This window comes from Rhincodon typus, chromosome 4, assembly GCF_021869965.1.
Source record: "Rhincodon typus isolate 14 chromosome 4, sRhiTyp1.1, whole genome shotgun sequence".
NCBI lineage: Eukaryota > Metazoa > Chordata > Chondrichthyes > Orectolobiformes > Rhincodontidae > Rhincodon > Rhincodon typus.
Window position 1 is genome coordinate 121,292,072 of NC_063335.1, and position 22,921 is coordinate 121,314,992.

At 43.0% G+C, this 22,921-nt stretch overlaps 1 protein-coding gene across 1 annotated transcript in view; it reads right to left on the minus strand.

Annotated features, from left to right (window-relative positions):
- LOC109928501 (intermembrane lipid transfer protein VPS13B-like) overlaps positions 1 to 22,921 on the minus strand; it is a 196,723-nt gene that overhangs the window by 92,582 nt on the left and 81,220 nt on the right. Inside the window, exons 10-14 of the mRNA XM_048596230.1 lie at positions 11,987 to 12,142; positions 10,381 to 10,647; positions 6,191 to 6,274; positions 4,592 to 4,767; positions 551 to 721 (exon numbers count right to left, since the gene is read on the minus strand). Of these exons, the coding sequence (XP_048452187.1) occupies positions 551 to 721; positions 4,592 to 4,767; positions 6,191 to 6,274; positions 10,381 to 10,647; positions 11,987 to 12,142 (854 nt within the window). The remainder of the gene's footprint in view (positions 1 to 550; positions 722 to 4,591; positions 4,768 to 6,190; positions 6,275 to 10,380; positions 10,648 to 11,986; positions 12,143 to 22,921) is intronic.

Below are 22,921 nucleotides of genomic sequence, written 5' to 3' on the forward strand. Positions count from 1 at the left end.
AGTCTTTTGTATTACTATACAATCTTCTCAGGCCTAGCAAAAATGACATTTATCTTCTTAACTGTGGATTAGCATTTGATATAACTCTTTGATTCGGAATTCTACAAAGTCAGCTTGGAGTCAAATAACTCTCACATAATCATGACAGACTTGCAAAGATAATGGTCACTTTATAACCAACATTGTTAAGTGTTTAGATTTCATCCCTAAATTAAACATTTTCATGAATACAAATGATACACTAAGATCAATCAGAAATAAGTTCATACAGGTTAAATTTAAACTCCCCTACCTCAAAAGAACCTTTACTAATCCACTGAAAATGCAAAGAATTTGATAAAGGAGGAGAATAAAAGTGAAACAGAACATTATTAGGTATGGTTGCTCATATCTGGCAATAGTTATGTGTTTCCTGATTAAAGGGTATTTCAGCTTAAATAGACCAAAGTAACAGACACTTTAATTGCATCCATTTGTATCCAAATGTTTAGCATATTTCCAAATTGCTGGTTGCACATACAGCAGAAAGCTTAAGGTTTTACTGCATTACCTGTCAGGTTCCTTTGTTATGTAGGGCCAAGGGTTACGAGCATCAGTGTCCATGTTGTAGAACTCTCTAAGTAACTTGGCAACAGTACAATCACTTTGTGGCCCACGGACAATTTGTTTAATGAGGACTGTTGAGATGGGGACTGCACACTGGGATGCTTCATCTTCCTCCCTGAGAAGAAGGGGGATCTATTATTACAATCCATTGTCTTGCCATTTAAACACGAGTTCCATTGCCAAGAACTAAAAGTTAATTCATATTTTGCCAAATGCAGGGTTGGATAAGAATTAGACCAAGAAATGGCTGAAGGCACTGGATACATCAAAGGCTATGCAAATATAGTGTTGAAAATTTGTGTTCCAGAACTAGCTGTTCCCCAAGCCAAGCTGTTCCACTACACTGCAACACTCGCAACAATGGAACATTGTGGAAAATTGCTCAGGTCAGGTCCGGTCCACAAAATAAGCAGTGCAAATCCAACCTGGCCAAATCGCACTAAATCATACTATTCTCAATCATCATGAAAGGGATAGAAGGTGTCATTGGTAGTGCCATTAAGCACTATGGCTGCAAGGCCAGTCAGAGGCTAGGAACACTGCACTGGCAAACTCAACTCCTAACTCCCCAGAGCCGGTCCACCATCTACAAGGCACAAGTCAGGAGTGTGATGACATACTCCCCACTTGCCTGGATGAGTTTAACTCTAACAACTCTCAAGAAGCTTGACACCATCCAGAGATACGCAGCCTACTTGGTTGGTGTTCCACCACCTTCAATAGTCACTCCCTCCACCACTGACAGTGTATGGCATCTACAAAATGCAGTGAAGTAATTTACAAAGGTTCCTTTTACAACACTTTTTAAACTCACAACCTCTCCCATCCAGGACAAAGGACAGTCGATGCACGGGAACAGCAACACCTGCAAGTTCCCACCAAGTCAGATACCATCTTTCCCTGTTGCTAGATCAAAATCCAGGAACTCCCGCTCTAACTGCATTATTGGCACACAACATTGACTGAAGTTTGAGAAAGCTGCTCACCACCACCTCGACAAGGGTAATTAGGACTGAACAACTGTCAGGGATAGGAGGTTAAATGAAATGAAATCCTTTCATTCACTCTCCAATCAACAAGTAACAATTTATTTAACTGTAACAGTAAACAAATTAGCAGAACTACTAACAAACCAAACAATGCCTCCTTAACTACTAAATATTTCCAAATGAAACAAAATTTTAATGGTATGCTGTTCCCATAGATGTAAGTTACACTTACATAAACCAAATTAATTAAAATAAATCAAAGCTGAATCTCTCAAAATTATAGACAAGATAAGTCTTCTGGAATATTCTTTGCCTTCTCCGCTGTGCTCCAGTCAGGAATGCTTCTCTGTCAAATTCTTGTGTCAGGAATATTAGTTACAAGTGCTGTGGTACCTTTATTTAGATAGTGCTTACTTCGAGATCTTAGAGATTTCTGTGAGAGCCAGTGATTTTATCTCTCCTTAGAGCCGATGGCTGTTGAGAGCTGTTCTCTTAACAGATGGCAGTTGGCTCTCACACCAATTTTTAAATGTTCTCTTCTTTTATACCCTTGATGACCTATTAATTTCTTACAATAGAATTGGTCCGAGATTGTCAAAACTATCAGATTTAAATTTAATTGGACTTTGGTGTCTAGGGCCTGGTTTAAATTAATTGGCTAAATTCAAAAACTTTGGTAAAAATGCTGTTTTGCCTACTAACAGTGTAGCCTTTTGATATAATGCTTCAATTTCAAGAATTCTCTGTGCATCTGCTGCTGCCTGCAGTTCTTTTCATTTCCAAGCCTAAAAAACACACCTTTTAAAGGGACCACGCACTCTTCCCCCTCCATCATTTTACAGACAACTTCTAACGTCCTGCCTTCCAATCCATAAGTACTACACCAACTCTGCAACAACAACAAATGCCAGCTTTGCCAGCAATGCCCACATCGCATCAACAAATGAAGAAGAAAGCCTCTTCACATGCTTTATAAAGAATTTCAAGAGTTTAGTGAGGTACAGTGTAGGGATGAGAGAATTCTGTTATGTGAGAAGCCAGGAATGTTCTCCTTGGAGGAGGGAAGGCAATGGGGGTGGTGGATTTGATAACAGTGTGCAAAAATCATGAGTGGTTTTGATGGCGTAATTAGGCAGAGCTTGTCTCTAGTGGCATGGCAATCAGTGACTCGAGGACTTAAGAACAATTAGCAAAAGAAACAGAGGACAAATGAGGAGCTTTGTTTTTCTAATTCAGTGAGTTATGTTGATTTGGAATGTAATGGGAAGGATGCTTTCCTTATGTGTTATATAATTCCACGATTCTGTAACATGCGGTATGCATATTTCACCATCCTATATCAATACAATCTGCATAAAAGTGGATCTGTCACATGGGAATGGATCTCAGGCTCCCTAGCAATCAATTTGAAGGTAGGGGGTAGCTGGGAAGGGGGCTGGGGGTGTGGTGGTGTTGGTGATTGATGTAAAATCCATCAGCCAGCCTTTCCATCATCTACCCACTCGTCCTGACCTGTCTGAAATTTTGCGAGGACGTGTGGGGGTGGGGCTGTCTGCCTGCCCTTGAGGAACACAAGAACTCTTAAGACAGCTGGTTAAGGGCTTCATCCTATCCCTGCTGGAACTTTACCTACAGCTGAGGGAGACCTAGACCTCATGGGAAATGCAGTGGTGTAATGCAAGGCGGGGTGCAAACAACACTTGGGCTCATCGTGGGGCACCCTTGACAAGATAATTAACCAAATGCATCCACTTGAGCTTAGGCCCCCATCCATCTTACTCCCCTCACTGTGATCTCTGACTCACTTGGCCTCCTCAGCAGGGTGGCAGTGCCCATGGTGCAGGGCACTGGCCACTGCTCGCAGTTGGTTCTCTTATAATAACCCAGCTGCAGGACCTCCAGTTGCTTGACATCGTCCTCAAATGAGATGGGATTCTCACTGCTAAGCAATTAATGCTGCTCCCGGCATTCAATCGCTATGGGGCAGCTGTCTAGATACCAGACAGATTCTCCCTCTCCACCCTCTTAGCTGGGCTGCAGGGGGTGTCAAGGACCAGAGCACCCTGCAAAACCCAGCCTACGGAAACACAGAAACTTAGAAGATAAGTTCAAGAGGAGGCCATTCAGCCCTTTAAGCCTGCATTCAATATGAACATGGCTGATCATGCAACTTCAGCATCTCACTCCCACTTTCTCTCCACACCCCTTGATCCCTTTAGCCACAAGGGCCACACCTAGCTCTCTCTTGAAATATCTAAAGAACTGGCCCCAACAGCTTTCTGTGGTAGAGAATTCCAAACAATTTTGACAGAGGCAGTATCTTGAACAAGTGCCTCCTATCATTCTATTTGCCTTGGTTGACCTGCATTACAAAGGGTGTCTACCACACCTTGATTTTGTTTTTACTACATTACTCACAGATGTAAATTGAATTAAGCTTCAGAAACAGGACTACTTCAAGTTGCACTACTAAAACTGAGAGGCTGTTCTTTGCGTATGGCTGTTTTCAAGACCTGCTATGAACAATTTGGCAGCCAGTTTTTCTACACTTACTACAATTCAAAAATACTTCATTGGTTGTCAAGCACTTGGGGATGACCTGAGGCCACAAATGACCCTCGAGAAAAAGCAACCCTTTCTTTCTTTCCATTTGACTGCTTCACTTTCTGCCAACCTGCCCAACATGCCAAGTCACATAACAGTTTACATCAGTATATCTGCTGACCAAAATACAGGAATGACGACAGAAGCAGTACATTTCCCACCCTTCCCTACTGATGCTTTAATTTACATCAGAGTACAAAATGTACAATGTAGGCAAACATAACAATTTACCACTAATTATACCCTTTAGAAATACCACTACACATAGGCAAGTATTTCAGACTGAGAATTCAAAAAGTAGGTTCAAAGCACATTGTAAGCATACATTAGAATGTCTGGAACAAGGTGAAGAAGTGGTCATTGATTGTCACTGGCAAGAATTTTATGGTTACCTTGCTTGAAATGTCAAATGGTGCACGACTTCTGGTTCAACATTCTGAAGGGGATCTTCCTGCCCCTTTCCAGCAATGACTTGTGGATCTTTCAAACCCAAACTTCGCCTCTCGACGTGTAGAATAATGGGATCAGGGAGATGGCTCCTCATGACAAACAAAGGGCTGAGAAACAGCTGCAATTCAAACACAAGAAACCTAACGTGCCTTTGCTACAAAAATAAGTTTGTCAGTAGACAGAAGGGCAAGGGCAAGGGGAGGGCAGGGAAGAACAACATTGTGGTTTGAAAAGTAAAATAATGTTATGCCATACTTTCCCAAGTACAAAATATACTCCTGCAGATTTGATCCGTCTTGGAGGCAGTTCCAATCTTATCGATGATACCACATGAAATCGCATTTATAGAGCATCTTTAACATTGTAAACCATTCCAAGGTACTTCAGAAGAGAGCTATCAAACTTGACACTGAGCAGTAGACCAAACATTTGCAAAAAGGGGCAGGTTTTAAGGAGTGTCTTGGAAAAAAGAGATGCTAAGGAGAAACCGTACTCAAGCAGTTGTAAAACGCAAGAGTGTAAGAACTTAGAGCACGAATATGCAATGTGGCCATTGTGTATGCTCTGCCAGTCAATGAGTCCTTTGCTGAAATAAAAGCAAAGTCCTGTAGATGTTGGTGATATGAATTAAATAAAAACAAACTGCTGGTGAAACTCAGCAGGTCTGGCAGTATCTGTGAAGAGAGAGAAACAGAGTTAACATTTCAAATCCAGTCTGGCTCTTTTTGTAACTCGGTAGCCTCTTTTTCTATGCTTCCTACTGAAGTCAACAATTTTACACTTCCACATGTGATAGTCCACTTGCTAGATGATTACAATGACTTAATACAGAACTCCAAATGTTTGATCTTTGCTGGGCATCTAAATGAGCTCCTTTAAAACCTAACCCTTCTATACTTTGATTCGCCTACTGCCAACGATTTATCGGTCCCAGCTTTTAATTCTCCTTGACCAAGCTTTCACAACTGAATTTCAAAGACTCACAATATTCAGAGAGAAACAATTGTTCCCCACCTCAATCCTAAATGGTAGCTCCTTTATCCTGAGACAATGAGCTGGGGATTACATGCCTCCACAGGCTGTATTTCCAGAATATAGACCTACTTTACTGAATCTCATCACATAGGAAAATCATCTCACACCAGGAATCCATCTAGTAATGGACACACATCCTTAAAGCAAGTGTATTTTCTTTCTAAGGTAAGGAGACCAAATCTGTACACAGATGTAGGTGTGGTCTTACGTAGGATAATATCCTCTTTTTCTATGCTTCCTACTGAAATCAACAATTTTACACTTCTACACGTGATAGTCCACTTGCTAGATGATTACAATGACTTAATTGCTCCATACTCCTTTAGTGTGCCTTCTGACTTGGAGGGCAGCACAGTATTATCCCAATGAACCCCTCACCTTAACTCTACACATCTGAACTTTCTAGTTCTGGCAGAATGGCATTTAGGGGAGTGAATAAATGTGACAGAACTGTTGTTAGTTAGTACCAGAGCTCTGGAAATGCTGAAAAAGAGTAGCACACTCACCACTCTCTGTTGTACAGGGGATTTGACATCCAGGTTCAGACAAGTACACCACACATGCAACATGGAGCCATTTGAATTGGGAACCTGCAGTGATCCACAACAAAGAGTTAATTATTTGAAGGAACCCATGCAGTAAAAATAAAAATCAAACAGATTTCCACTTGACAATTTGAAGCTCATTCTATTTTTCTCTTTTTACGGACTGGATACTCTTTGAGGCAAGAGTGAATTTAACTCAGTTCCAAACTTTGCGAAGTCATCTTGATTGGTGTATTATGGGCCAACTTCATCATCTATGCTGGTGCAAAGTCATTCTTGTCAACACAGTGTGGAGCTGGAGGAACACAGCAGGTCAGGCAGCATCAGAGGAGCAGGAAAGTTGACATTTTGGGTCCCTTGTCTTGCACTAGTTCAAAAACATTCAGTACAAAGGATAAACTTGTCTCACTTAACACTTAGTTACTGGGCCAAGCACACAGGTCAAATGAGGAAGAGACTGATGAATGCACTGTATGGTCTAGATCTATATCAGTTCCAGTTGAACACTGTGTTAAAAGCAGTACAGGCTTTAATTTTATAAAAGCTTAAAATAAGTAATGGGGAGTTGTCAACTTTTTGAACTTCATAATTAAACATAAGGAGAATCTTGTGTGATTAAGAGTACATATACATTGTACTGCTTACTCTCTTCACAGCAGGTAACATATCTCCTGGGTGTTCACACATGCTTGAAAATGAAATCAGTATCGTATTAACACTGCTCAACGTTACAAATTCATAAGCAACACCCACACACCCAACAATTCACAAAGATACAAGAGCGAAAATGTTTTAATTATGAGGACAGCTTGTATAGGCTGGGATAACACGGTGTAGAGCTAGATGAACACAGCAGGCCAAGCAGCATCATAGGAGCAGGAAGGCTGATGTTTCGGGTCGAGACCCTTCCTCAGAAATGGGGGAGGGGAAGGGGATTCTGAAATAAATAGGGAGAGAGGGGGAGGCAGATAGAAGATGGATAAAGGAGAAGATAGGTGGAGAGGAGACTGACAGGTCAAAGAGGCGGGGTTGGAGCCAGTAAAGGTGAACGTAAGTGGGGAGTTAGGGAGGGGATAGGTCGGTCCAGGGAGGACGGACAGGTCAAGGGGGCGGGATGAGGTTAGCAGGTAGGAGATGGGGGTGGGGCTTGAGGTGGGAGGAAGGACAGGTTAGGGAGGCGGGGACAAACTGGGCTGGTTTTGAAATGTGGTCGGGGGAGGGGAGATTTTGAAGCTTGTGAAGTCCACATTGATACCATTGGGCTGCAGGGTTCCCAAGCGGAATATGAGATGCTGTTCCTGAAGTTTTCGGGTGGCATCATTGCGGCAATGCAGGAGGCCCAGGATGGACATGTCGTCTGAGGAATGGGAGGGGGAGTTGAAATGGTTCGTGACTGGGAGGTATAGTTGTTTGTTGCGAACTGAGCGTAGATGTTCTGCAAAGCGGTCCCCGAGCCTCCGCTTGGTTTCCCCGATGTAGAGGAGGCCACAACGGGAACAGTGGATACAGTATACCACATTAGCAGATGTGCAGGTGAACATCTGTTTGATGTGGAAGGTCTTCTTAGGGCATAGGATGGGGGTGAGGGGGGACAAATAGGGGCAGGTGTAGCACTTCCTGCGGTTGCAGGGAAAAGTGCCGGGGGTGGTGGGGCTGGAGGGGAGTGTGGAGCCGACAAGGGAGTCACGGAGAGAGTGGTCCCTCTGGAAAGCAGATAAGGGTGGGGAGGGAAAGATGTCTCTGGTGGTGGGGTCGGATTGCAGATGGCGGAAGTGGCAGAGGATGATGCGTTGGATCCGGAGGTTGGTGGGATGGTATGTGAGGACGAGGGGGATCCTGTTTTGGTTGTTATTGCGAGGAGGGGGTGTGAGGGATGAGTTGCGGGAAATGTGAGAGACACAGTCGAGGGCATTTTCGACCACTGTGGAGGGGAAGTTGCGGTCCTTGAAAAACGAGGACATCTGGGATGTCCGGGAGTGGAATGCCTCATCCTGGGAGCAGATGCGGCGGAGGTGAAGGAATTGGGAATAGAGGATGGCCTTTTTGCAGGAAGGTGGGTGAGAGGAGGTGTATTCTAGGTAGCTGTGGGAGTTGGTAGGCTTGAAATGGATATCGATTTCCAGGTGGATGCCAGAGATGGAGACAGAGAGGTCCAGGAAGGAGAGAGAGGTATCAGAGATGGTCCAGGTGAACTTAAGGTTGGGGTGGAAGGTGTTAGTGAAGTGGATGAACTGTTTAAGCTCCTCATGGGAGCAAGAGGCGGCGCTGATACAGTCATCGATGTAATGGAGGAAGAGGTGGGATTTAGGGCCAGTGTAGCTTTGGAAGAGGGATTGTTCCACGTATCTTATGAAGAGGCAGGCATAGCTTGGGCCCATGCGGGTACCCATGGCCACCCCCTTTGTAGGAAGTGGGAGGAATTGAAAGAGAAGTTGTTGACGGTGAGGACAAGTTCAGCCAAGCGGATGAGGGTGTCAGTGGAGGGGGACTGGTCGGGCCTGCGGGACAGGAAGAAGCAGAGGGCCTTTAGGCCATCTGCATGGGGAATGCAGGTGCATACGGACTGGATGTCCATGGTAAAGATGAGGTGTTGGGGACCGGGGAATTGGAAGTTTTGGAGGAGGTGGAAGGCGTGGCTGGTGTCACGGACGTAGGTAGGGAGTTCCTGGACCAAGGGGGAGAAAATGGAGTCGAGATAGTGGGAGATAAGTTCGGTGGGGCAGGAGTAGGTGGAGACAATGGGTCGACCAGGGCATTCAGGTTTGTGGATTTTGGGAAGGAGATAGAAGCGGGTGGTGCAGGGTTGGGTAACGATGAGGTTAGAGGCTGTGGGTGGGAGGTCACCTGAGGTGATGAGGTTGTGGATGGTTTAGGAGATGATGGTTTGGTGGTCGGGGGTGGGGTCATGATCAAGGGGGCGGTAGGAGGAGGTGTCAGAGAGCTGGCATCTGGCCTCGGCGATGTAGAGGTCAGTGCGCCATGCTAAACTGCACCTCCCTTGTCTGCGGGTTTTATGGTGAGATTGGAATTGGAGCGGAGGGCTGCACGTTCTGTGGGGGAGAGGTTGGAGTGGGTGAGAGGGGTGGAGAGGTTGAGGCGATCGATGTCTCGACGGCAGTTAGAGATGAAGAGGTTGAGGGAGGGTAGGAGGCCTTGAGGTGGTGTCCAGGTGGAGGGGGTGTGTTGGAGGCGGGAGAAGGGGTCAGTAAGGGGGAGGGTTAGGTTCACAGTTGAAGAAGTAAGCGCGGAGGTGGCGGCGGAAAAACTGCTCACTGTCCAAACGTAAGTTGTATTCGTCGATGTTTGGGTGGAGGGGGGCAAAGCTGAGTCCTTTACTGAGGACTGACCGTTCATCCTCAGTAAGGGGGAGGTCTGGGGGAATGGTGAAGACCCGGCAGGGCTGGGTGCTACAGGCTGGACTTGTTTTCCCTTCAATGTTGAAGGTTAGTGGATGATCCAATGGTTTACATAAAATATACGTGCAGAAAGAAGGCCATTTGATCAACTAGTGCATTGCTATCATTTATGCTCCATTTGAGTCTCTTATTTCATCATCTCTCTTAAACGGTTGTCCAGTTTCCCTTTAATGTGCCTATACTATTCACTTCAACCACTTCTTGCGGGAGCGAGTTTCACATCCTCACTGCCCTTTGGCCAAAGGCATTTCTTCTGAATTCCCTGTTGGATATTTTGGTGACAATTGTACGTTGGCAGTGTCTAGTTATGCTCTTCCCCACAAGAGAACACATTCTTAAGAAACAATTGAGGTCTTGAAAATGACTAATGGAGATGAGAGGGTGGGATCGTGAGGAACAATTTCCTCCAATGTGGGAGTACAGAACACATTACAGCCAGGTTATTCAGGATGACGTCAGGAAGCATATTTTCATACAAAGACTGAAATCTGAAACTCTCTCCCTCTTGAGGGCTGTTGAGGCTTTTTAGGGATGGAAGGAGAAAACCAGCAAAAACTTTAAAAACTAAAGTTGATAGATTATCTTTAGGCAAGGGTATTAAGGATGATAGAAATAAAGCAGGTGCTAAGGTACAGTTTATGCACAATCTGACTGAATGGGGAAGCAGGATAGAGGGGATGGATGAGTTAATACTGCAACTAAGTTCAATTCCAGCTGTCCAAGTGATTTCAGTACCTGAATAACGGTGCTGTCTTCAGACTGAAGAGTCTCTAGGCGCACATCTGGTGACCAGTCTGTGTCATTTCCCATAACCCTGATGCACAACTCAGTGAATTCCGTGTTCTCAAGAACAAAAGATGGTATCTTTTGATTCAGTGGCAAACAGCAAAGATGTTCCTTGATCGACTCGCGTCCATCCTGCCCACTGCAATGCTGCACCACCTTCAGTTCCACGTCCAGGTTTAAGTAACTGCAAATAGCTTGTCTTCCACAAATAATTATCTGAGAGGAAACAGTATTGCCAATATTGGGTTCTTGCACATGTGGGTTGAAGAATAACCAGCAGAAATAAACAAAACTCTTCATATTTACAGAGGATAATATTGCACATAATAATCATACGCTTCATAGACTTTCAAATACACACGGATTATTTTGAAAATACCGCAATCATACCTGTGTGTTGTGCACAAGGTACTAAGCCAGATTCTAACTATATTGTTAGCACTGCATTTAAACATTGGATTATAAATCAAGCTTAAGTATTTAAACATTGATACTGAAAATATTGCTTATTTTGCAGATTTCTTCAGATTTTAATGAAGCACAGAATCTCAGCATAGGAGCAGGCCATTTGGCCCTCTGTGCCTGTGTCATCTATTTGAAACAGTTATCTAATTAACTCCATTCACTTGCCTTCTGCCTGCAAATGTTCCCCCCTCAACCCTAGTATTTATCCAATTTCCTTTTGAACGCAATTATTGAGTCTGCATTTCTTTTACCCATATCAAATGATAACTTTGCTGCAAAAAAATTCTTGTCTCAGTTCTGGTTCTTTTGCTAATTATCTTAAATTGATGTCCACTGGCTATTGACTCTCCTGTCATGAGAGAATTAAAAAATCCCCATGTTGCCTTTTATCTGCCAATATCCTTCGACATTTTCAACACACTTATCAAATAGTTGTTTGGCTTTCTCTGCTCTCAGGAGTGCTGTTCTGCATAATATGCATGCTGTGTGCATCCCAGTATGGGAAAGACAATGGATCATCAGGAAGGATCCAATAAGGATTACTTCAAGAAGAGGATATAGCTGTGAAGAAACAATTTAAAATGCACTCGAGCCTTTTTAAACTGAACAACAGATCAAATGGGAGCCTAACTTCAAATTTCCAAAGGTTTTTGAAAGGACAAATGATGAAACATTGACCTACTGGTTGACAAGTCAACAACAAAGAGCTTAAACTCAGAATTCTCACCATGAGATTCTATGCTGTAACTACTCTATACTTCTAAGACATTCTCCACAGATATTATTAGATCATGTGGAGTCAGTGTAAGTAAATGCAGCAACTAATGTTTAAACGATTAGCAGAACTGTGCAGCATCTTTTAAAAGGCATCTCTTATTTGAGCCTTTATTCAAAAAATATATACTTTTTGTTTCTCCCATGTTTAAATATTTAGCTTCAGCTTTTAAAGGCAGATCTTCTCAAAAGCATAATAAGATGGAAAACATATTTACAGACCACAAACTTCAACATCTCTCTTCTGTATTTAAAGGGTTAGAATACATAAAGAAAATGGTTGGCCTTCATACTCAACCACATGAAAGAAACTTACTTGTTTTTGCACACTGTTAAGTGGCTGCACTTTGATGATCAGTGATGCTGTTCTGCCCTTGTACTGGATACTTCTAACAAATGTGCCTATGTTGTCCACACTGAATGGCTCGGACCAGCGCCAGTTTCCCCAGCCCTCAATACAGATGTGAAGCAGCTGCACAGAACAATAAAAATGTTTGTAATGACTGAGATAAACCAGGGCAACGCACGACATACTATGACAGTTACGGTTTTCTCCAAAATTATTTGTTTCAATCTATTTATAGGGTGGGAACATATCAACATTTGCAGGTCACTAAACAACATTTCTTTTCAAGAGAAAAACTGACCTATTAATTTGAAGTAAGGTGCACCATGTATGGCACTAAATTATCTGTACAGAAGCTGCAGTGAATACAGAGCCATTCATATGTTAAAAGAAAGATTTGCATTAATATAGTCATTGCCTGTAAGGGCGATAGAGGCCTTTTTACATTTAAGGAGTATTCAGTTGTGCACTTGCAATGCCAAGCATACAAGGTTATGGGCCAAGTACTAAAAAGTATAGTTGTGAGATAGCAAGAACTGCAGATGCTGGAAGTCAGAGACAACACAGTGTGGAGCTGGAGGAATACAGGAGGCCAGGCGGTTTCAGTTTGAATGTTGATGTTTCGAGTTGGGACCCTTCTTCAGAAATGGGGAAGGGAAGAAGAGCTCAGAAATAAACAGAGAGAGGAGGGGTGAGGCTGGGGAAGATAGATGGGATAGTGATTGGTGAGTGCAGGTAGGCAGTGGTGGGGATTGGTCAGTGAGGTGGGAATGGTGAATTGGTGGGAGAAAAGATGGACAGGTTGTGTCAGGTCAAGGAGACGGGGATGAGAGGGAGGGTTGATCATGGGGCGAGGCCGGGGTGGGGAGACTTGAAACTGGTAAAATCCATGTTTAGGCCATTGGGCTGTAGGCTCCCGAGGTGGAATATGAGGTGCTGCTCCTTCTGTTTGCGGGTGGCATCATTGTGACACTGAAGGAGGCCCAGGATGGACATGTCACCCAGGGTGTGGGAGGGGGAGTTAAAATAGTTTGCGACCGGAAGGTATTATTGTTTATCACGTACAGAGTGCAAATGCTCTACACAGTATAGTTGTGGCTATTTTTGACCGTTCTGGGTATGATAGACCGAAAGGTCTTTTTCTGTGCTGTAGATCACTATGACTTTAGTGTCTTTCAGGATCGCCAGACATCTCAAAGTGCCTTACAGACAATGAAGTATATTTGAAGTGCAGTCACTATTACCAATGTGTACAAAAGCATCATTGGAATAATAACCAGATAATTTGTTCTTGTGATGTTGTTTGATGGATGAATATTGTCCAAGACACAAGGGATAACTTCTTTGCTCACAGAATCATAGAATCCCCACAGTATGGAGACAGGCCATTCAGCCCAACAAGTCCATACCGATTCTCCGAAGAACATCCCACCCAGACCCATCCCTGAAACCCTGCATTTTCTGTGGCTAATGCACCTAACCTACACCGCCCTGAGCATTACAGACAACTTAGCATGGCCAAACCACCTAACTTGCACATCTTTGTACTGTGGGAGGAAACCGGAGCACCCGGAGGAAACCCACACAAACATGACAGAATGTGCAAACTCCACACAGACAGTCTCCCGAGGGTGAAATAGAACCCAGGGCCCTGGCACTGTGAGGCAGCAGTGCTAACCACTGAGCCACCGTGCCACTCCATGCTCTTGAAGTAGTTTCAAGGAATATTTATATGAAAACAAAATGCTGCTGATGCTGCAAATCTGAAATAAACACAGAAAATGCTAGAGAAACTCAGCAAATCTGGCAGTACCTGTGGGGAGAGAAAAACTGTTAATATTTCCAGTGTGGAATTCTAAAGACGAGTCATGCCGGACTAGCAATGTTAAATCTGTTTCTCTGAGGTTGTAGACATGCTCGCTGAGCCAGTGGGTTTGTTTGCAAACATTTTTTCACCCTGCTAGGTCACATTGTCAGTGTGCCTCTAGTGAAGCGTTGGTGTCCTGTCCCGCTTGTTATTTAAATGCCTCAGTTTGTTGGGGTGTTTGGTACCACTTCCAGTTCTGTTTCTCAGTGGTTTGTACACAAGGTCTAATTCAATGTGTTTGTTGGTAGAGTTCTGGTTAGAATACCAGGCCTCCAGGAATTCCCTGGCGTGCCACTGTTCGGCTTGTGCGATTATGGATGTGTCGTCCCAGTCAAATTTGTGTCCCTTGTTGTCCGTGTGTAGTGAGACAAGTGAGAATTGGTCGTGTTTCTTGGTGGCTAGATAATGTTCATGTATCCATATTGCCAGTTTTCTCCCAGCTTGGCCTATGTGGTATTTCTCACAGTCCTTGCATGTTATTTTGTATATTACATTAGTTTTATTGGTTGTGGCAGTGGGGTCCTTTACATTCGTCAGTAGCTGTCGTAGGTTGGTTGTTGGTTTGTGGGCTACCCTGGTACCTAGGGGTCTGAGTAGTCTTATGGTCATCTCTGAAATGTTCTTGATATATGGTAGGGTGATAAGCGAGTCTGGTCGTGCTGCGTCTTCTTGTTGTGGTCTGTCTCAGAGGTAACAGTGGATTGTGCTTTTCGAGTATCCATTCCTTTTGAATTAAAAACTGACGATACGGATATGCAAACACCAACTAGCCACCAAGAGGCACGACCAATTCTCACTTGTCTCACTACACACGGACAATGAGGGAGACGAATTCGACTGGGACAACCCATCTGTAATCGCACAAGCCAAACAGAGACATGCCAGGGAATTGCTGGGGGCCTGGTATTCCAACAACACTCAAAGCTTGACACCATCCAGGACAAAGCAACCAACTTGATTGGCACTATACTCACAAGCATCCACTCCCACTAACCAATACTCAGTACACACTACTGCTACTATCTACAAGATGCACTGCAGAAATTTACCAAAGATCCTCAGGCTGCACCTTCCAAACCCACTACCATTTCCATCTAGAAGGACAGGGCAGCAGATACTTGGGAACACCACTACCTGCAAGTTCCTCTCCAAGCCACTCACCAACCTGACTTGGAAATATATCGCCGTTCCTTCAGTGTTGCTGAGTCAAAATTCTGGAATTTCCTCCCTAAGGGCATTGGGCATCAACCCACAGCAGGTAGACTGCAGCAGTTTGAGAAGACAGCTCACCACCCCCTTCTCAATAGCAGCTAGGGATGGGCAATAAATGCTGGCCAGCCACTAATGCCTACATCCCACAAATTAATAAATTTAAAAAAGCGATATGAGATAGCCTTGCAGATAAGTTTAATGATAATTCAAAGAGATTCTATAAGTACATTAAGAGCAAAAGAGCAACTAGGAAGAGAATAGGGCTCCCTAAAGATCAGCAAGGCTGTTTATGTGTAGAACCAGAGGGAATGGGAGAGATGCTAAATGAATATTTTGCATCAGCTTTTACTGTGGAGAAAGAAATGAGGCTAGGGAACTTTGGAGATGAATATTTATGTCTTGGAAACAGGCTGCATTATTGGACAGGAAGTGCTGAAGGCCTTAAAAAACAAAGGCAGATAAATCTCTGGGACCTTATCAAATTTTGTCCCAAGACATTGTGGGAAGTTAGGGAAGAAGTTGCGAAGAACCTAGCAGAGATATTTGTATCATCTATAGCCACGGGTGAGGTGCCGGAGGACTGGAGGGTGGCTAATGTTGCGCCCTTATTTAAGAAAGGTTTTATGGAGAAGCCTAAGAACTATACATCTGTGAATCTGACATTGGTGGTGGGTAACTAGCGAGAGGGGCTTCTGACAGATAGGATTTACATGCATTTGGAGAGGCAAGGACTGATGGTCAGCATGGCTTTGCATGTGGGAAATCATGTCTCAGAAACTTGATTGAGCTTTTTGAGGTTACAACCAAGAAGATGGATGAGAACAGGGCAGTAGACATTGCCTACATAGGCTTTAGTAAAGCCTTTGACAGGGTTCTGCATGGTCGACTAATTAGTAAAGTTAGATCACATGGGATTCAGGGCGAGCTTGCCAATTGTATACAAAATTGCCTTTACAGTAGGAGATAGAGAGTGGTGGTAGAGGATTGTTTTTTGGTCTGGAGGCCTGTCACCAGTGTCCACTTTTGTTTGTCATTTATATAAACGATTTGGTTGAGAATTTAGGAGGCACGGTTAGTAAGTCTGCAGATGAAAACAAAATTTATGGTATAGTGGATAGTGAAGGTGGTTATCAAAGATTACAAAGGGATCTTATTCAATTGGGCCAATAGGCTGAGGCGTGGCAGATGGAGTTTAATTTGGATAAATACGAGGTATTGCATTTTGGTAAAACAAGGGCAGGACTCATTCAATTAATGGTAGGGCCCTTGGTAGTGTTGTCGAATAGAGACCTAACGGCTCAGGTACAGAGTTCTTTGAAAGTTGCATCACAGGTAGACAGGGTGGGTAAGAAGGCATTTTGCATGCTTGCCTTTATTGCTCAGACCATTCAGTATTGGAGTTGGGATGTCATGTTGAGGTTGTACAGGATGTTGGTAATACCAATTTCACAGTACTGTGCACAGTTCTGGTCACCTTGCGACAGAAAGTATATTATTAATTGGAAAGGGTTCAGAAAAGATTTACCAGGATGTTGCCTGGACTGGAGGATCTGAGTTATAAGAAGAGGCTGGAACATTTCCACTGATGTTTAGGAGGTTGAGGGGTCACTTTGTAGAAGTTTATAAAATCATGAGGGGCTTGATAAGGTGAATAGCAGATGTCTTTTCCCTAGGGTGGGAGATTTCAGATTTAGGGGGCATATTTTTAAGGGAAGAGGAGAAAGATTTAAAAGGGACCTGAGAGGGCAACTTTTTCACACAGAAGGTGCTTTGTACGCAGAATGACCTGCAAAATGAAGTGGTCAATGCAGGTACAGTTACAACATTTGAAAGACATTTGGACAGGTACATGAATAGGAAGGGTTTATAGGGATATGGTCCAAATGCAAGCAAGTGGGACTAGCTCAGTCTGTGAAACCTGGTCAGCATTGATGAGTTGCACTGAAGGGTCCGTTTCCGTGCTATATGGCTCTATGATGGCACGGTGGCTCAGTGATCAGCCCTGCTGCCTCACAGCACCAGGGGCCGGGGTTCAATTCCACCCTCGGGCGACTGTCTGTGTGGAGTTTGCACATTCTCCCCATGTCTGCGTGGAGTTTGCACATTCTCCCCATGTCTGCGTGGGTTTCCTCTGGGTGCTCCAGTTTCCTCCCACAGTCCGAAGATGTGCAGGTTAGGTGAATTGGCCATACTAAATTGCCCATAGTGTTCAGGGATGCGTAGACTAGGTGGGTTACAAGGTTATGGGTCTGGGTGGGTGCTCTGAGGTTCGGTGTGGATTTGTTGGGCCAAAGGGCCTGTTTCCACACTGTAGGGATTCTTTGGATTCTATGACGTTAAATAGCTTCCCTTAGTGGGGGGTCAATGACCAAGGAGCACAGTTTTAAGACAAGGAGGAGGAGATTTAAAGGGGATTTCAGGAAAGTATTTTTTTTACCTAGAGAGTGGTGGGTGTTTGGAACTCACTACTGTGGAGGCAGGAACCATCAAGATATGTAGGAAATATTTCACTTGATCACTTGAATATCACAGCATTTGGAAGTATGGGCCAAGTGCTAGAAAATGAGTCATGGAGGTCTGCAGCACAGGCAAAGGCCTTTTGGCCCATTAAGATAGTGCTGGCCAAAACCAATGACCCAATTATTTCAATTCCATTTTCCAGTACTTGGCCTACAGCACAGGCAGTGAGTTCTGGATTCCCACCAGCCTCTGAGTGAAAAACTGTTTCCTCAGATACCCTTTAAATTTCCTCCTCTTTATCCTAAAATTATGCCCCAGTCACTGATCCCTCCACTGAGGGGAAATATATCTTTCCATCCAAGCTATCTTTGCCCCTCACAATTATAATAATATTTATTAACAGCATTAGAATGGATAGATGCTGAATAACCAGCGCAGACACAATGGGTATAACGGCCCTTAGCAATGCTGTAATAACTCTTGGACTTCCTGTTAACACCACCCAAGACAAAAACCTACCTTCTTGCTGTTGGAGCCCCTGAAAAGTAGCCATGACAAATGTATTTTAGGACCCAGAAGCTGGCGCTCTCTGACAGACTGCCATTTTCTGGTGAGCAGGGGTGCTCTAGTTGTGGCCTCCCCCAGACCAAGTGGTTCGCTAAAGCTCACCAGCCAGCTCTTATTTAGCCGACTGGCACGGGATATGGCGAATTTTCTTGGCAGCGCGAGCAGCAAGTTAGTCGACATTGACGACACCCATCCCAACACAGTCTCCAAAAGGAAAAATTTCAGCTTTACTTTAACTTGTGTTTTATATTTCAGTCTTGGCAGATGGTGAAAAAGGTGCCCCAGAACTGATAAGGTTACAAAAATATTTGGCAACGGATCTATTGCTGGGAGATCTTCTTACTATATCAGCTACAAATTTTTTTGTCAGGCAGTGGGACAATTAAAACAATCTGAGCTGTAATATTCTTGACTCCACACCAAAACCTGCTTCTTAAACCAGTACTACATGAATTTAGTCGTATTTCTCAAAAAAGAAAGACTCTGAACCTTCCTTGAAACGTATTTATTATATCTGATGCAACTCCTAGTTAACTAGCTAGTGATGGAAACTGTTCCTCTTGGTGTGTATATTACTATACTTGAAACTGCACATCCTTACAGACATTGAACCAGGAAGTGTTAGTTAGGACATGGAGTTCAATACTGAGTCATGTACAAAAATGAAATAAAGGGAAAGAAAAAGTGAATTAGGAAAGTGCAAGATGAAAGAGAAAATAAGCGAGAGCTAAAAACATTATTCTTCGACAATTAAATTTGCGTATGATTCAATTCCATACCGAAAAAGTTAATTCTCTGCCAAAGTTTTTTTTGGCAATAATTAAGGCTGAGCACCTGTTAAGTTCTAACGTTTACTTGTAGTTTAATGGGTAACAGCTAAGATGCGCAAATCCACATCAATTCAGGTATTTCAACTGTAATGTAAACTGTGGGTTTTTACACAAAGTCATACAGTCATATAGCATGGAAACACACCCTTCAGTCCAACTAGACCATACTGACCATGTTCCTAAACCAAACTAGTCCCACTTGCCTGCGTTTGGCCCATATCCCTCCAAATATTTCCTATTCGTGTACTTATCCAATATGTATTTTAATATTATTTATTGCAAGATTGGGTTTCTGTTTGTTGAGTTGGTAACCAGTCGGTTTTCTGTGTGTATGAAGTTAATTATTAACTTGTGATTTCTTTTAAAACAGTTTTGAGCGCGGCTTTAGTGTGAATGGGTTTTGTGCAACGTTACTGGACTTTTATTTATTTTAGACTGCTTTACCACCCAGCAAGGTGAATACTGGAGCCTCAGTTTATTAGAGATTTCTGGGAGTGTTTTTTCATGCTTAAGGGAAACACCTATAGTTTAGGCAGTGAGACTTTTAGGTTTTACTTTGAGTGAGGCAGCCTGTGAATTCCTTGGAACAAGTTGGCTCAGGTCATTCTCCTGAGGAGGGAAGGATATGTAAGTGAATTAAGACACCTTAGAGGGACGAGTTAGTGTTAGTCACGTACCAGATATGTTGGGATAAAACCCTGAAGAGTTTACTTAGAGCTGAATCCATTTACAATTTCGGTGTAAAAGTTGAAATCACAAGTAATTTGTGGTGTACTCTGATGTGAGTACTGTACCTGTTGCTTTGAGTACAGAAGATTTTACTATGCAAAATCTGTTTTGCTTTGTGCTTTCAATTTATAAAAGAGTGTTTTAGGATTAATGGAGTTATACTTTTTCTGTGTATTTAAAAATCTTTTAATTTGTATTAAGTAGATGGTCTGGTTTATTCTTGATCTTCATTTCTTTTGCTAATAAGCTTCTGTTTTATCTTTAAGGTAAAATCTGCAGAACTCCATGCCCATGTTTCAACGAGAGACCACTTCATTCACACCAAAACAACTCAAAATATGGTCTATCAAGTCAGCTTACTGTTTGGGCTCTGATGTCCGGTAACAATATCCCTTTATTCATTAACAGGATGAGGGCATTGCTGGCTAGATGGCATTTATTGCCCATCCCTAATTGCCCTGGGGGCAGTTCAGAGTCAACCACATTGCTGTGGGTCTGGAGTCACATGTAGGCCAGACCAGGTAAGAATGGCAGTTTTCTTCCCTAAAGGACATTACTGGACCAGGTGGGTTTTTCCGACAGTCGACAATGGATTCATGGTCATCATTAGATTCTTAAGGTATTTTATTGAATTCGAATTCCACGATCTGCCGTGGCGGGATTCGAACCTGGGTCCCCAGAATGTTATCTAAGTCTCTGGATTAACAGTCCAGTGATAATACCACTAGGCCATTGCCTCCATGAAATTAATAACCTATTTTCCTAATCAACCTGTCCAGAGATGTTATTGCACACCTCTGGAGCTGGTGGGACTTCAACCCAGGTTTCTTGGCTCAGGGGTTAGGGGGATTACTACTGTGCCACAAGAGGGCCTGATCAGCTGGGGTGAGTCTCTGGGTGAGATGTCGGTATAGTATAACTTCCAGAAAAGCAGGAGGAACTCAGACAGCAAAATCCACATTCCTGCTTTTAACTGCACATGTGCAGTTACCAGAGGTTGCTTTATAATTTATTCTTTATTAATGCTGAGTGCTGATAGCCTCAACCCTCAATTCACTACACAAACCAAGTTATTGTTTCAAATGCTCTGAATAGGCCAAAAGATATCAGGACTGCAAAACATTCCTTTCCGATTACGAACACTACCTTCAGGCCATTTATTGGGAAAAAGCTACAATCGTCTTTAGATTAAGCACACAGAAGAGATATATGTTAAGCTTAGTGTAGAAATATAATTTAAGCATACAGCGGAGTTATATATATTTCAAAATCCAAATGAAACAACTGAGTTGTAGGTTGTTTTAAAAAATAAACCTAATGGACTTATATTAATAGCCAGTGAAATAGTTAGACATATTACAATTCTGGAAGGCCAAGAGATTTGATTGTCATTTGAATTTTGAACATAACTAAAGCCAGTCAATTTTGAAAACCAACACCGAGAGGCTTCACTGACATAAGAAGCTTCAGGGTACATTTGGCTAGTCACTCAGCTCTCCTGCACGTAAGTCTGCAAGCAATTAATTTGTTTAATTTGTAAATATTAGTTAATGCCAAAGAAAAACAGCCAAAGCAGTTGGATCCATTTGACCAGTTAGAAAATCAGCAAGGAAAGTAAACAGATGGAGATCATGTAGACAGTAAAGATTTGAATGTTTCTATTGGATAAGCTAGTAGCAGTTGGGAACATTTACACTGGCAGCAATAAAAACCTTCTAGAGTTAAAGCACATTTATTAATTTACATTTGTTGGTTACTTCAATCTCACACGACCAACGTATTGAGAGCATGTGGAGTAAGGTTGCGCTCATGTACTGCTGTACAACCTTCCTGTTCAACTAGGCTCTCATGGTCCCATCACGGTACCTGGAGTGTAATCAAGAAAGAGTCTGTTGGTGTGGGATTTGTGATTTACCATCGTTTTAGACGGAGATTGGACAATTGGACAAAGGCATCATATCTGGCAAAACAGCTAGAAATGACGGGGTAAAATCTAGTTTTAGACTCTTCTATAACGGAAAGCATTCTTTCCACATCCATGCTGTATAATCAAAGGGAAGACAGCTGCAAGACTATGGAGAATGAGAACAGCATTGGAATAAATTAGATACCTCTTTCAAAGAAATGGTAGGGGCACAATGGCCCAAATGGATATCCCAGTAAAGTAAGTTGCCGTAGGCCCAGTGAAGCATATGGTTGCTCTCTCATTAGAGACTGAGGATGGGTAGTGAGTTAACCTGAGGGGTACCATGCCTCAGGCAAGGGGAGAGGCTGAGAAGGGCAGTATGGTAACCTCGGCCAGTGCAGGGACTGAAGCCATGATGGTGGTGTCCCTCTGCACTGCAAACCAACTGTCCAGCCAACTGAGCTAACTAACCCCCTTATGAGGCTTAATATTCAGCAATCTGGGCCTGAAATGCTGATTTCCCTCCCCGAATGTGTCCATCACATCCTCGCCTCCTTCAGGACTCTCGTTAACACCTCTGTCAGTGGCCAACCTTCTAATTTGTTTGCCAATGTACTGCATTGAGGCAAGGTAAGTTTCAAAATCTATGCTGGGCTGTGAGAGGTAGGTGCACAACAGAGGCTCTTTTTTTTTTCCTGTAGGTATAGAGACAAGAAGGTGGCCCTCCACTGATACTTTGCACAGATGTCTGACCACTGAGAAAAGTATATTTTTCTGCCTTTAAAATTTGAATATAAATAACTAATAAATAGGGTCTTTCTTTTAAAAAAAAACCTTTCCACCTACTTATTTTTCTATTATATTGTGGTGGAGAATGTGCTGAATTGAAACATCTCACAACAACAGAACTAGTCCCTCAAACACTTTTTGCATTTAAGCTGCTAAAAGTGTGAACCAATCACAGCATGGTGAGGGCAATAGTGCCCTCACTGGGCATCTCAATGAAACATCGGAGAGTTCAGTGAATGACGAGAGCTGCAACTCATGTGTTTTTTTATTATACTTGCATGGGATACTGGCATCATTGGCAAGACCAGCATTTGTTGCTCATCCTTAAATGTCGTTGAACTGACTGACTGTCTAGGTCATTTCAGACAGCAGTTTAAGAGAGAACCACATTGCTGGGAATTTGGAGTCACGTGTAGGCCAGACCAGATAAGGAAAACAGATTTCATTAGTAAATCAGAAAGTACATTTATCACAATGGTTACATGGTTACATGGTCAACATTAGACTAGCTTTTTTTGTTAGTTTAATTCCAGGTTTCATGGTGG